Raw genomic sequence first — 15,864 nt, 5'->3', positions numbered from 1 at the left:
TTCAGTTAAAATATATAATTTTTTCTTCTACATTTATTTAATATCTGTTTTTGTCGCTGATATTTTTTATAAATATTTTATTTGGCAAAATATATTTATGTACGTTCCTAAAAAATGCAAGGCTTGCAAAATGTCATACATACAATTGAATTTACTAAGGTAGAAATTGTGATTTTGTAATACAATTTGGTTTATTTGTAATCCTTTCCCCGATTAATTAACGGAAGAACAGAATGAAGCACTATGATTTTCAAATATAAACAGACTAGTGACACTTTCCAGGCAGCATAAGTTAACGTAATCGGTAATTTAGAATTTGATAATGTGAAATTCAGTTATTATATTTGCAGCTATTTAATGCCTGCTGTCCCCTGTCGCCCTAACCCTGTTACTGTATAGGAATATTTGCTACAATGCCTAGACAACTCTATATCCTTCTGTCTGTCTAAACATAGCAGCAATGCTGAATGTTTTTCTGGACATGTCTGAATAGATGACCTTAAATAGGAGACTGCCCATTTGAAATCAAGTCATTTTAGATTTTTGTTACTTTAATTTCATATCTCTTTGATCACAGCTTGCTCAAGTAAGCATGCAGCTGAAAAATTCTACAAATGCTATTTAACTATGAGCTGCATGACATCAGGTACTTTTTAAGTTCCATGACAGAGAGACAATGTGAAAATGTTGATCTGAATCTGCACAGGGATCTCTTCTGCTACAAACCACTACCATCAAACAAGGTCTACAACTTCCCCACTGTGTCTCCAAAAGTAATGAGCCTCATTTTGGAATATGCCTATACCCAATCTGTTGTGGTGACGGAGGACAATGTACTGGAGCTGTTGGTGGAAGCAGACAACTTTATCGTGACTGGCGTCATTCAAGCCTGCTGCGACTTCCTGGAGAGGAAGCTTTGTGTAAATAACTGCGTCAGTATCTGCAATCTGGCACACTTACACAACTGTCCTGACCTCAGGGGAAAGGCCTATCTCTATATCCTCCATCACTTTGAAGAGGTTGGTGCACTCTCCTTGGAGTTCCTGCAGCTCTCTGTGCAGCAACTATCAGATCTTATCGAGAAGGATGAGCTCAATGTGAAGCAGGAGAGCACTGTGTTTGAGGCCATTCTCAGATGGATCAACTATTCCCCTGTGGAACGTGGGTGTGACATGCCCGCACTGCTCAAGCAGGTAACTGAAAATGGGATATCAATTTAATTCCTCCTCTAAGTGCATTTATTTTGTTTATTACTCAGTGAGGGGCTGTTGAATGAATGGTAAAGTTTGAAAGTATAGAAAGTAACTTCCGCTGTAGCACTTTGAATTAGGAATAAAAAATAAAGCATAAGCTTGATGCCTGATGCAAAAAAAGAAGTTTGATTGTACACTATTGTGTTTACAGAGTTGGGTGTCCAGGCCGCCCACCTGCTCACCCATCAGCCTTTTACGGCTGACGTGTAAAAAGCTAAAATTGCAATGGCAAAATTACTCAAACTTAAGGCTTGGTAATAGAGTTAATGTAGGAAAATCATTCTTCTTCATTCTTAATCACATTGGGGGGGGGGGGGGGGGGGGGGGGCTATTTCTAATTCACTTGGGAGTGTGCATCAGAAGGTGCTCATCATTTAGTCCTTAATAAATTGTCAAAGTATTATTTACACTTGCATCCAGATAAAACTGGCCGTTGTTTTGTAGTTTCAGAAGTGCATTATTGATAATCTGTCTGAACTGCACTTTAGCTTTTCTGACAGAAAAGTTGACTATGCCCATAGTGTTCTGCCAGAACTTACTGACTGGTCCTTAGGCATTTACAACAGGACACACCCTCATTGTGGGACCTGTTTCCACAGCAGGAGGTTACTCAGTGCTTAGATAATGGCATTGACACTTGACTGTGGCACCCCTGCTTGTTTGGAGCTAATGCCATGACCTGCCATTGCTGTTTGGCAGGTGATGCTGTGGCTCTTTACAGGTAATGTTAGGGTCTTTAAGGGCAATGCCACAGCTGATTGGAGGCGATGCCAGGAGCTACCATAGCTATCTGGGTGATTCCATGACATTTTGATTATAGAGATAGTGCTATACTTCACTAATGTGTGGTGGCATGGTGGCTACGTCCAACTCTTATATACAGTCTAATGTTGTATTTCTTGCCTTTTTCCCTTATGATTCTTGTTTTCATCCAGGTCCGCTTACTATTAATGCCCACTGAGTACTTGGTTGACACTGTGAGCAGAAATGATCTGGTGAGTAGTAGTCCGGCATACATGAATATGGTAACCACTGCCATACAGATGCTAAATGAGTCCAATATGGAGAGACCTCTGACCCAAACACGCCTGCCGTCTGAAGTCTTATTGGCCGTTGGTGGATGGGTGAGTCATTTCCCAAGTGACAAGATTGAGTTGTACAATGTCCGAGCTGACCACTGGGTGCCGCTGAGCTGGAGACACAATGCTTCTCTGGGATTCTACGGTTGTGCTTACCTCAATGGATGTATTTATTGCATCGGAGGTTTTGATTTCATAAGCTATTCAAGTCATGTGAGAAGGTTCAGCCTCACCAGCCAAACCTGGACAGAGGTGGGCTCAATGCATGAAGAGCGGGGCTTTCTCAGTGTGGCCACACTGAATGGCTGCATATATGCTATGGGAGGGTGCCGAAAACAAAAGAAACTGAAAACTGCAGAACGATATGAGCCTGACACCAACCAGTGGACTATGATTGCATCGATGCACAAGCCCAGGACAGAAGCTGGTGCTGCAACACTACACGGTAAGGTAAGTGGAATTGAGGTAGTGGAAGATCTCTGCCATGTTGGTTTTGTGGAGAAAGTGATGGACAAAGTTAACTGGTAATGCTAACAACCTTGGTTAACAAGCTGTGTCAATAAAATGTACAGTCAAATAATTCCATTAGAAATGCACCAAAAGATGCCAATGCCTTAATCTGTCAGTACACTTCCCAAAGCAGTCACAAACCCAAATTTTAGCTAGGACGCTATCCATATGGATTAGTTTTTTTTTTTTTTTTGTCTTTTGTGTCTGGCTGTAAAAATGATTTTTAAGGCTATGTAGTTGGATTTACAACATATGGGGATTTATTATCTTTTGGAGCCAGCCAACCAACGAATTTATGCACTGGAACATGAGAGCACAGTAAAATATTACTTTTCTGTGAGCTTCTGTGCAAAAAAACATTTTTTAATAGTCTTATAAATCTGGCCAATGGGAGTAATTTTTAAAAAATGATTTTTTTTTTTTAGAATAATGTCATGAGTATTGAGAAAGACATTCTTTCCTTGGTTGGTACTTTTTTTCTTGCAAACTTATAACAATCCTGCAAAGGATTGTTTTGGTTTTCTTGGTTTGGTTGGGATCTTTTTGTTAATTTAATCTCAGTAAATATATGTTTTTTAAAAAGAATATTATGGCTCGGCAATTTCTTTATTCCTGTTTTATTTGTTTTGCTTAACATGGCACTGATTTGCAAATGTACTTTTCGGCTTGAGGGCTTAATCATCACTGGACCTTTCTGTGGAAAATATGAATAGTTTATGAATTGTATCAGTTTTATAATATTTTTTAAAACTAAATATGTCTATTACCATTAATCCAACAGCTCAGGGAGAAGGTTAAGGTTACTTCACCCTCAGATCGTGAAAAATAGTAATTTTACAATTTCTGCATCCATATTTTCCAAGTCTGCAAAATACAGAAAATAAATGCAGCAAACCTCTGCTAAAACTAAATGTTTTAGGATAACACCATCATTTTTAGATTTTTACTACTATTATGCAAAGTAGCTACACAGAAATCTGATGAAAACATTTTTTGTTTTTCACAAGCGCATGGCACAACATAGAAGAGCCACCTCCACGGGACAAGACTCAGCAGTCCATCTGCATCTTAAGGATAAAGGACACTCTTTCGAGGATGCCAATGTTCACATTTTGGACAGAGAGGACAGATGGTTTGAAAGAGGAGTGAAAGAAGCCATTTATGACCACTGTGAGCGACCATCTTTTAACAGAGGCGGTGGTTTACGACACCAACTGTCTGCCATCTATAATCCAGTTTTGAGTTCGCTTCCCAGACGCCTTAATGCCCACTCACACCCTGGGCCATCTGACCTCAGGAAATCACATGATAGGGTGGGGCCAGGTTTCACAATGAGCTCACCTGAAACCCTGGCTGATTGTGACCCACACCCTCTTTCACACCTTGGCTCATGTAATTAGGTAGAGGATCATCAGGGGGTCCTTTGTCTCTTTTGGGGGGACACTCCCACAGGGCTTAAATCTGGGACTCTCCACCATTTGACTCTTAGAACTGAAGAAGCTTCTCGGATGAGAGGTGAAACGTCTTCAAGCAACTTAAAGAAATCCAGATGCTTTTCTTTCCAAGCTCCTTAGAATACGATGACATGGATGACTGAGAACCTTCAGACATTTTTAGTGTTTTTAAGTATTTTCTGGAAGCTGAAACATTTAATTCTATTAATTTTGACTTAAACATGATTTTAATTTCTAGGTGTACATTTGTGGTGGTCTTACTGGAGATGAACCTCTGTCATGTGCTGAGTCCTACAACCCTGACACCAACCAGTGGACACTGATCACACCCATGGAAACCGGGAGGACTGGGGGAGCCGTGGTCGCCTACAATGACGAAATCTATGTAGTAAGAAGAGCTTAAAACATACTCTTACTACGGACAGAAATTCAAACATGGAATGTTTACTGTACCTGTATTTGGGAGTCTGTATTATTTTCCAAGTACCATGTACTGGATTATTGGAATGTGATTTCTATAATTACCCTAGAATCAGATATTTTGGAATCTGGAGACCTATTTACTTTTTTTACAACAGAACATTTTTACGTTACAGACTGTAACAAGTCCTTTGTCTGCACAGGTTGGTGGCTTTAACGGTATCACTCAGTTGCGTAGTGTCATCGCATATGACCCAAGAACAAGACACTGGCGCAACGTTGCTCCCATGTTACACCCTCGCAAAAACTTCGGCATTGCAGTGCTGGAGGACCAGCTGTATGTGGTTGGAGGTTTCCACAATGGCGGCTCATTCTGCAATGTGGAGTGCTATGATGAAAAGACCAACAGGTGGTACATTGTCAGCGACAAAGGGATGACCCAAGGTGCTGTCAGTTGTTGCGTTCTGAAGCGACACCCTGATCTGACTGCTTATCTTTCATAATTATTTCACATAAAGAAATAAAGAAATACATTTTTCATCAATAAAAAACTGGCTGTTTTTCTGCTTAAGATCCTGAGGTCTGACATCCCAGTGAAAAAGTCTCTTTTAGCTGAACAGAGAACTTGAACTTTCTTTTCAACATGATGGGCATTGCAGCTTCCACGTTTTATGGCCACAAGGGAGGTTAACAGCTATGATATTAAGATCCCATTGGTAAAAGTCAAATCGTTTCTTCACTAATAGGTGATCCATTCAAGCCGCCATCTTCATCTCTACCACCAGCGTCTAGACTCCGGGGGGTCCTGCCCTAATCCCTATCACTGCTCCGATTCCATTCTGCCAGGATGGACTATCAGAGTCTAACTGGCAAATACCTCAAATTGAATTCTGCACATTAATAAATCATGTTCAGTTCCTTTGATTGATCTCTCCTTATTAAAATAAAGCTGATGTGTTTTCTGAAACCCAGTCTGTAGAATATATTCTGGCATTTAAATTTATAGCGTTTGAAATTATTTTGAAACACAGGAATTTACAATAGGAACCTGTAAATGAAATGCCCTTTATTTTGTTTGAAGTCGTTATGGCAGCATGAGAGGGCTCAACATCTCACTAAGGCCTTGATCACATGCCCAGACATCAGTCAGTGATCCTCTGGCAGCCCCAGCTCATGAAGAAAAATGTGTATTCCCAAATCAGTTGGTGAGTGGTTCCTGGAGGTTGCTACGTGAAATACTGTAGGGCACAAAAGGATATGCTTCATTTAAAGCCTCCTTGTGATTGCTGTAATTGCAGGCAGATTGTTGCCCATAGGGGAAAAAGTGGAAGCATGGAAAAAAGTAACTTCTTTGCAAATACTTGCCAATTACCAAAAAAACTGATAAAAATATGAAAAATGTAATGTAACCTGGAAATCACTGCAGTACCAGTGAACGGTCTTCATTTCCAGTTTACATAAACTTTTTCAACTTTCACTGCCACTTTGTGACTTGTTGGAGAGTGTTTGCAGAAAAGTTGGATACTTTTATCTAAATTACAAGAGACAATCAGTGGCAATCTGCTGGCAAGCCAAGCAATAACAAGGTTTTTTGTCCAAAATCCTCTTAGCGACCATTTTTATCAACAGCTAGCAACCACTCACCAACCAGTCAAGGAATATACATTTTCTCTTTAGACACCACTGTTTAGCTTGAGATAAATGCTTGTAATAAAACTAGAAGTTTAACAACATATTATAGCTTTGGTACAAAAAAGTGTTTGTTAATTCTTTTGTCTTATTATTGCTTCTGTTCTTTAACACTACTCACCTTTTTCCATGACATGGTCATAGGCTGTTTATAAAACATGGACATAGTCAGCATGATGTTGTCCACTGGTTTGTGAAATCCCATTTCTGAAACCACAAAATGAGCATTTGGACCAATTCATCTTTGATGAAGGATGATGCATTTTATCTAGCTTTATCTAGCATTCTGTGGCCTTTCGACATCTTTACCAGCAGAGAGAGGACAAAGAACTAAGTTAAAAAAAAGACTCTGGGGTTTCAATTGACAGTACAGTCACCTCTGACTTAATTAATGTTGCTGCACAGAGTTATCTGGATAAATTTAAGTAATGCTACCCCCATTTGCACAGTCCCCTAACTAAAGTGCTTCTCCAAAGTAAAACCACACATCTGCATTGGATCTGACTCTAGGTCCTTCTCAGACCTAGAGAAAAGCTTCAGCATGGAACTAAGAGAGCACAGCGTTGTCCTTACTGCCACAGTAAGGACAACACTGGGATGGGCATTATAACATCTCTTGGTGAGTCACCTGAGCCACTTCTATTCACTGTAATCACAAAACAACCCGCAGGAAGAAAAATACACATTGAACATTTTTGTCAAGTTGATACCCTTATCTTCAGATATGAAAGTGTGATTACTCAAAGCAATATAAGCAGGCAACGGAGCTCTTACGGGCAAAGACCATACAAGTAGATGTACATGGTGCACCACCCATCCACTTAATCATCCATCCATTAAGAACACCAAATCCTGATTAATTGACACAGACAAACCTTTTGGAATGGACTTCTGGATCTTGTGTTTAAATGTGCACATCACATCATTTACTGTGAGCCAGCTCAACCGTCTTCAATGTAGTTTTCTCGCCTACTTTAATGTCCAATTAAAGTAGATAAAATTCAATTAGAGTCACAAATTAGAGTTACTAAGGCTGACTGTAATCGGATCTACAGTTTATGAAGTGAATGCATCATGTCACATCAGTAAGACTTGAAACTAGCAATGGGACATAAATTCTTCATAAACTGTTGAATTGGGTTATATATCACTTTACAGAAAGAACTTTTTTCCATGTAAATTTTACACAGATGTCATTTTGAATGTCTGCTGGCCTTAAGATATGAGGAACGTTAAAGTTACTCCAGCTGTGGAGTCAATTTTCAGATGTCAGGCGTCAGTTACCTTTTATCTTTTTTTAAGACACTGTTTGAGAGAAATATTCATCATGTGTTTATTTCGATAGCAGAAACATATTTTACTGGTTGATTCTAAACAACAGGGCAGCTTCCGTATACTCTGTATAATGTGTTTAAATATGATTGAGCTTCTTTTAATAGTAGAAAGGGATGTCATTCATGCAGAAGTCAGGTTGCAGACTCTCAAAGGTGCAGTCAGATGTGTCCATGGCACAGCGACCGCAGTGGCAATTCAAAGCCACAGGGTAGGTGACGATCGGGTCTACACCAGGTGGGCAGTCAGGAAGCTCAAATGTTTTATAGTACAGGTCCCGGTATGTGCACACATGCTGGTACACATTGCTGAATGGTATCTTGATGACAGGGTCCTAAAGGGAGGGGAAATGAAAACAGTGTCCTTACAAAAATGTTGTTATAACACTACAGAAGCAACTGTTTTTAAAGGAGCTTGCAAAAGAAAAGCGTCTGGACTTCTTTAAGTTAAAGAAGTTAAAGTTAAAGCTTTTCTTTTGCAAGCTCCTTTGACTACGATGACCTGGATGACTGAGAACCTTCACAGACAACTGTTTTTAAACAAGAAATTCACCTAAAATGTTAAATGAAGTTTCAAAGTCCTGGTTTTAGGCATAAAGTCTTACTGTTAAACTGTTGTGCATCACAGTGAGGGAAAGTTGATGCTTTCAATGAACCATGTGCCAACACAGTGCAGGGGAGCTACCTAAACGCTACTCCCACAGAGGTTGATTATCTTGTTAATAGTGTTACATCTTCGGTGCGTTCAAGTCTGCATGTGCTCCTCAAATTTAGAACCAATGGACTCCCTGGTATAACTCACAAATGTACACCATAAAGTCGTAAAATTTACTTTTGGTTCTGAGGGATTTTTAAAAGTAGAAAGGGAGGCAGAGCCTTCAGCTTTCGGGGCCCTCTTCTGTGCAACCAGAGTCAGACACACTCTCTACTTTTAAGGCTTAAACCTTTTGGGTTTTTTCTTTTCATAAAGCATATAGTTAGGCTGGATCAGGTGACTGAATCCTTCCTTAGTTACACTACAATAGGTCTAGCCTGCCAGAGAGGCTTCCCATGATGTGGTTTTATTGGATTTATTTTCTTATGCTCCACTCTGCTTTTAATCATTATTTATTATTAATCTTTGGCTCTTTTCCACAGTGTGTCTTTTTTCCTGTCTTCCTCCCCTCACCCCAAACCAGTCACAGCAGATCGCTGTCCCTCCCTGAGCCTGGAACTCCTGGAGTTTTATTCCTGTTAAAAGGGAGTTCTTTCTCCCCACTGTCACTAAGTGCTTGCTCTAAGGGGGGGTCATCTAATTGGTGGAATTTTGTCTGTATTATTATTGGGGTTTTTGCCTTATTATATAAAGCACCTTGGGGTGACTGTTTCTTGTGATTTGTTGCTATATAAATTAAATAGAATTGAAATTTAATATATTCCTTTACTTTTGCTGAGAAACCAGAAAGTTTTTAGTATCTGTGACACAGATACAGGTGAAATACACTGACTTTCTTCCCAGTTTAGTCACTTACATGTTTATAATAAAGGTCTGGAGTCACATGGCAAATATACTAGACACACAGCTTGACTTTACTGCAAACAGCAGCTGGCAGCATGTTTGTGACTTCAGGAGTACTTAAACTTAACCTTCCTGATTTCACCACAATAAAATCCACAGACACATCAATTGAAATTGAAAATAGCTTGAAGCGGCAGCTAACACATTCTTAATAGCACGTATTTTTTTAAACCACAGATTATGCAGTTATACAGGTATTAGTTTTTGCTGACTGATAAGCTTTAGAGGCACCATGACTGACTTGCTCAGAATATTTTCCCAATTTGTATACGCATGAAGTGGAAGTTTTGCATAATGTGTATCAGTGCATAGCATGTGGACTGTAACACCAGTCAGTATAGGTGGTGTCTGTAACCAGCAGCTGAAAATGTAGAAAAAAGAAAAGAGTCTGATATTAATATGTGGTAACACTTGTAAGTACCCTGTACTTTCTGGGGTGCACGTTATGTTATGGAGTGACTACGGTGCAAGTACCCTACACTTGCAATTTGTAGGCAAGTGCGGGGTACTTACAGTGTACATGTTTCATTGTTTCTTGCAAAAACCTGACTTGTTGCCTTCAAGATGCACATAAGTACAGAACACTTGTGCCTTATTTGCAGGTCGGGGTATAAAGTGTTACCTCATATGTTTTTGTAAAGAATCAAATAAGCCCTGATTGTATTATTTTTTGGTTTTGGGCCTCCAAATGATTTGTTTTTATCTCCTGATTTTTGCAGCTTTGAAATTCTTTTTGGTTTATATTTCTCTCCTTTACACTCATGAACCACATTACCTTGGTGATGCAGTGTCCACTGCAGATGGTTGTCTCCACTGGATGACAGCTGGGACAGCCCTCCTTCTCCAGAGACACTGTCTGGTTGATGAGCTGACAGGGCGGCAGCTGGAAGGCCGCTGATGGTGGAATAAGTTTTTATTTGGTTCCAAAAATAAAAGCCTAAAACTTGTTACAGATTTTGGTGTTTGTGATGTTTGTGGTAATACAGGATGTCATGTAGCTTTTAAATTTGTTTTTATGTACAAAACTGGAACAACACAACTGGAACAAAACCATTAATTCTATATTTTTGTTTGTTTGTTTTCTATTATTATACATTTCCTTTATAAAAGCCTTGCACACATATAAATATATGTTATCAGCATTTTTAATATAAGAATGAGAGAATCCTCCGCCTTTTTCACAATATTTCCAATAACATCTTAGATCAATATAAGCTTCCTACAATAATCATACAGTTCTCTTACCTGCAGGAGATAAGATGAAAGTTGAAGCTCCAACAAACAAACTCAACATCAGTGCAAGGAGCATTCTGCTAATCTGTGCCATCATTCTGTAGGCGTCAAGTTGCATTAGTTAGTCACTTAGTTAATTATTCCTTAAGACTTTTCAGCTAGCAAACATAATGATGGGGGGCATTGTACAAAATAATTTTTAGACTATATTGGGTGTAATTCTAGTTTCAGTGAGAAAATTAAAAGGTATTGTCCCCTTATTGTGTTCATGTTTCAGATTAAATAAAGAATAAGCCTTTAATTGGGTGTTACACCACTATCCCTGGTGTAAATCTGTGTCACTAACATATCTATACATAAGTAAAACATAAAATATATGCACATAAATCATTAATAACTCATCTAATATCTATTAATTAGGTCAGCATATACTGCAAAAACACCAGCTTTTCTATTAACAATTTCAATTTCTTGAGCTCCGTGTTTATAATACTGGAGCAGGAATACAGAATAAAGTTTTAAAGCTAATAATATAGATATGTAAATATCTATATAGCCCTCCACATTTAAACAGCATTCATATAAATCATCTGTCTGCTAGTAAGAGCAGCATGTCTTACCTCTCCGGTGGCTGCAGGCAGTGTCTGGAGGTAAGCTGCCCAGCTTTATAAAGGACACAGGAGTCAAGTATCTAGTACCAAACAAACTCGTATAGGATATCAGTGTTAATCCCTACTACCTGTTTTTATTAGAAGGATAAAACATTTAAACCTTTTTTTTTTTTACTCACAAGCTGGCAGAAATATAATTTTAAGAGGAAAATTTATTTTTAAAACCTTTTTTGACACAGAAGCACCAAAAATGTAAATGGTTTTCACCCAGTTCTAAACATGCAGTCTTCGCTTTAACTATTAAAAATAAAAGTCGGTTCAGAGAATGCTTAAAAATCTGTTCAAATAACTTTTATAATATATTTGACACAAACTTTAAACAATGTTTTACACTGTTTATTAGTCTACACCTCTTCTTTCTAGTCACTCCCCCTGTTATAGGTACAGTGCTCAAGTCTTTAATCTTCCTCTTTCATTTTTGTGATATTCAATCAGACTCCTAAAGTGATGTAATAATAATAATTACCAACAAAACAGGATGACTGCTAATCTGTTGCGGATGTAGTGAAATAACCTTGTTTTTAAATGGGGGATCATTGTGACATGCAGGCTTCCTGTTTGATGTTGTTTAATGGAAACGTTTACCCTGTCACATAATTCCCGTCAGGATTAATGTTTGTGATAGGTTAGGATGACACAGCAGTGTGACTTCAGTTTCTTTTTCATTTAACTAATTAACCATTTATTTACTGTATCCATTTTCTATAACACATAAAACAAGGCAGCACAGTCTGTATTTAGAACACATTGTCTTCAACCAGTTTACTGGAGTTTTTTTTTCCTTAAAGCAAATAGGCACATCTACAAGCTGAAAAGTGATTGCAAATGTCAATGTTCTCTGTTTATTTATTTTTTTAGTTTTATATATATATATATATATATATATATATCTGCTTATATTGGCAAATAGCCTGTAGTAAACACTACTGCAATCATTTTTTGTCAGTCAGTTTTATATATCTTTCATTTATCATGGGAAAAAAATTCAAAAAATTGGCAAAGAGGGCAACAGAAATAGTAGAAAATAAATAAATAAATAAAACAAATAACATCACAGTTCATATTTTAAGTGACCGAAAAGGCCTGGGTTGATTACAATGTAGGCACAGTAATGAAGAGTCATAAAGATACTTGCTAAACATGTCATTACTGACGTTTTATATCTAACCCCTTTATAAATCCTGTTCACTACTAAGTAGCGATATTAGACGTGAAAAACACAGAAAAACAACAGGAAATCATTTTTTGCAGACGCCGGAACCACACATCTTTAGTACGTTTGAGTCGGCGACTTATAGGGAACGGACCATTCGACAGGTACGACGCATGCGTATAGAGGCAATGTTGTTACGAAAGTGATTATATGTTTTTAATATAAATTGAACTTGCACGTTGAAGAAGGACACAAATACGGCGGCTATATGGCAGGAGAAGATAGGGAGACTCAGACCAAGGTGAGAACTCGAAGGGACTCGATGGAATCGCGGCGGAAACGCATTGGTGTTTGCAGAAGGTCAACATCAGCCGATTTGATTTAGCTTGTTTAATTTGAACTGTAGGAGAAAATGAGGAAAATATAAGTTAACAAAGAGCTCAATTCGAGTAATGACAACAGGCCAAACGTTTAAATTAAGCAGCAGTTAAAGAGGACAGCTGGATGATACATAACCTTCGTGAGACAAGACGCTTCAGACAAGACCCGATTTGGAAATTTGGTGCTTAAAGATTAACTTTAAGTAGCAGACATGAAACCAGCATCCCTGTTAGTGAGGCAACGATTTTCTTAAACAGTATGGCAATCCGAAAACTTCGGCTTACGGATTATTGACCCTATTATTCAATATTTCTGTAAAACGCCTGTCTGTGTTCACAACAACACATTTAAATGAATAAAAAACAATGGACTGTGAGTGGTGTGACTGTGAGTACTGGAAAACATTAACGTGCAATAAACTGTAAAGATATTCTTTTTGGCATCAATGGATTTCTACCCAGTGTGGGGAAAATGTTGTAGGTGCCCGTTGGTCACCATGAACATCTGATTATTTCCTAACTGACAAACACAGTGTTCACACAACATTGTAAAGCATTTATAGACAAAGATGGAATTCGTTTTTGGAAGAAATTAAGATCAATGTGTATGTCTTTACTGTCTGTTCTTCAGGGTCTGAGGCTGCTGGGGATCCTGGATGTCCAGAACACTCCTTGTGCCAGGGAGGCCATCCTGCATGGAGCTGGAGGCTCAGTAGCTGCTGGGCTGCTTTATTTTCTGGCTACTAGTGAGTCTTGAGTCTGAAATGTCTCTGAATTTACTGCTTGATTGTTTTTATTACTGTCACTCAAATGTTAAAGTACAGATACTTTTGGATGCTCCCTTGCCACAAGAGGTCGCTACAGCAGGTAACTGTAGTCAACAGGGTTTATAAAGGGGATATGCACAAAATAAAGAAAGGATGTGTTTTGTAATTATTTTTATGACGCTGCATTACTGTATCTACATTATAATCAATACAGTACTTTAAAAAATACTTTTTGATAACAATGTGACTTTATCTGGATAAAAACAGAAAATCTAATAATCACTTTACCAAAATCTGATCGCAGCTTCCACCTTGTGAGAGGGATGCTGTTTGCGACTCAAAATGACTTTATATGTTTCACGAGTAATCTATTTGGCAAACATATCACGGATTATAGGCCAACAAGTCACTTAGAACAGTTTAAATACAGGCAATCATTTTTTTGGCAAATAACGTAAATCACCTTTTGGCACAACATGCAGTACCCTTCCTGACGCAGCATCAGAGGGGACGTGTGTCACGGTTCGCATGTGGAGTAATTTACTATAATTTTCTTGTACAGTTCATCATGCAAAGCCAAAACCTCTTGATGTATCCAAACCTTAATACACATTTTATGGTAGTCCCTTTAAACAGAAATGCAAGTAAACAAAAGTTATTCCAGTTCGTCTTATAGTTATCTGACTCGTTTTCTTGTTTTCCTCAGGTCGGGTGAAGAGGTCTTTTGATGTGGGATTTGCGGGTTTTATGGTCACCACACTCGGGTCCTGGTAGGTCTTAAGGACACAATTTTTCTTCAGTGCCTTTCACGTTTTAGTCAGAATAAACATTTCTGTTTTGGCTCTTTCTCGCCTGTCTAGCTTGTTTACTACTTTGTTGTGTAACTGGAATGCTCCTGTTTCTTCCCACTGTTAAGGTTTTATTGCAGGATGAACAATGCTAAGCTCCGTGTGCAGCAGAGGCTGATACAGGAAGGCATCAAAAACAAGGTCGCGTATGAAGGAACTGTTATGGACCCCACAAAAAAAGGCAAAGCAGAAGCACCTTCAGGCCCCTCGTGACCTCTAGCTCTTTTCCTCTCGGAGGACAAAAGAGAATGCAGCTAGGCTAAACAGACCTAACTGCGTTTCTCTGAATTGATGGACAACATTATTAGAAACATTTCATGGATGTTTTTCTGTGTTGGATTGTTAAGGAGCTCCTTCTCTGTTATTGAAATTCCTTCATAATCTGAAAGCGCCAAAGCAAGTTAGTTTCATTTTCCAGTCCCTGACATGATGAGTTTGACTCATTTTCACTGTATCCTAATGCTAAACTAATAAAAGAAGTACTGATTTTGTTTTAAAATGATGATCAGGTTAAGTTATTACTGAGGTTTTCTACACATCAGCCTCTACATAATGTAAAATGGAAACTGCTAGTGTGAATCTGTTGTTTTATGTTATTAAAGCAACAAAATCAAAAGGTGTATCAGAAATGAAGGAAAATCAGGATGTACTGGAGTCTTTTCAGTGGTGTTTATCTGAATGTGCTGAATGAAGCGTCTGTGGGAGAAAGTACAGAGCAGCAGGATTTGTGACTCAGTCTTTAAATCCACTGTATCCCTGAAGGTTTGATTATTTAATGTAACAGTTACATGCTTTCGAAATTAAGATTAAAATTAAAAATCAAAACAAAGGCCTCATATAGAAATTGTAATTGATCTTTTTTTTATTATAAACTTTTCTGTGATTCAACTATTAATAAAATTACTGTGAGCCTTAAATTTAGGTTTAGCTTACATTTTGAGTCTGTTACCAGGGTAACAGTTTCTGTGATCCTAGCTTACTGGCAGGTTTTCTTTATTAAACAGAACTTCTCTCTGACTCCTCTTCTGAAGCTGCAACTGAACCAGCTGACCGAGGCTCTTTTTCATTTCTGCAGTCACAAAGTTGCCATTTTGATATTAATTTGTTACTTTTGTTTGTTTAGTTTGCATCAGGCTGTCAGCCTCTTACTGTAGTGATCACGTATGTATGAAATTTCAAACATATACGATCTACGAACAAGGTCATCTCAAGTTACAGCTGAATTCAACTCAAGAATCACATGAAAAATTTGGTTGACTCCTGCTTTATTTATAGAGTTAAATTGAGTGCAGATAAATGCTGACTGAGTGGAGAATGCTGATTACGATGACTCATTTTCCCTTGTGTATTATTTATTTGTTTCTATGGGGCTCATGGTCCACACTCAAACACATTTATTTGCCCTTTACAGCTGAATTAAAACTGAGGTTCTGCAAGCTGATCAGTTTTTCTGGAAATTCAGTTTCTCATTTCTAGTCAGGATTTTTTAAACCTGCTCTCTGGAATATAGCCCCAGAT

General features: G+C 38.2%; 3 protein-coding genes across 3 annotated transcripts; 2 read left to right on the top strand and 1 right to left on the bottom strand.

Moving 5' to 3' along the window:
- The first annotated feature begins 662 nt into the window (after positions 1 to 662).
- On the top strand, positions 663 to 5,219 carry LOC146655269 (kelch-like protein 10). Its single transcript, XM_085428862.1, has 4 exons — positions 663 to 1,193; positions 2,189 to 2,782; positions 4,535 to 4,684; positions 4,920 to 5,219. The coding sequence occupies exons 1-4, from the start codon at positions 663 to 665 to the stop codon at positions 5,217 to 5,219; spliced, it is 1,575 nt and encodes a 524-aa protein (XP_085284988.1).
- Positions 5,220 to 7,837: 2,618 nt separating this feature from the next.
- Positions 7,838 to 10,643, bottom strand: lhb (luteinizing hormone subunit beta). The gene is made up of 3 exons (XM_085427268.1): positions 10,540 to 10,643; positions 10,070 to 10,188; positions 7,838 to 8,071 (listed from the first exon to the last, which is right to left on the bottom strand). Exons 1-3 carry the CDS (start codon positions 10,622 to 10,624, stop codon positions 7,838 to 7,840), a joined length of 438 nt encoding a protein of 145 aa, XP_085283394.1. The 5' UTR covers positions 10,625 to 10,643.
- A 1,850-nt stretch (positions 10,644 to 12,493) lies between these two features.
- On the top strand, positions 12,494 to 15,190 carry cox20 (cytochrome c oxidase assembly factor COX20). Its single transcript, XM_085427269.1, has 4 exons — positions 12,494 to 12,652; positions 13,363 to 13,477; positions 14,205 to 14,268; positions 14,415 to 15,190. The coding sequence occupies exons 1-4, from the start codon at positions 12,620 to 12,622 to the stop codon at positions 14,557 to 14,559; spliced, it is 357 nt and encodes a 118-aa protein (XP_085283395.1). The 5' UTR covers positions 12,494 to 12,619; the 3' UTR covers positions 14,560 to 15,190.
- Positions 15,191 to 15,864: the final 674 nt, after the last annotated feature.

The sequence above is a fragment of the Rhamphochromis longiceps genome, linkage group LG13 (assembly GCF_057381845.1).
Source record: "Rhamphochromis longiceps isolate RC_006_pf linkage group LG13, R_longiceps_female_GT1.1, whole genome shotgun sequence".
In the NCBI taxonomy this organism is placed as follows: domain Eukaryota; kingdom Metazoa; phylum Chordata; class Actinopteri; order Cichliformes; family Cichlidae; genus Rhamphochromis; species Rhamphochromis longiceps.
This window is presented reverse-complemented; position numbering and strand designations above follow the sequence as displayed.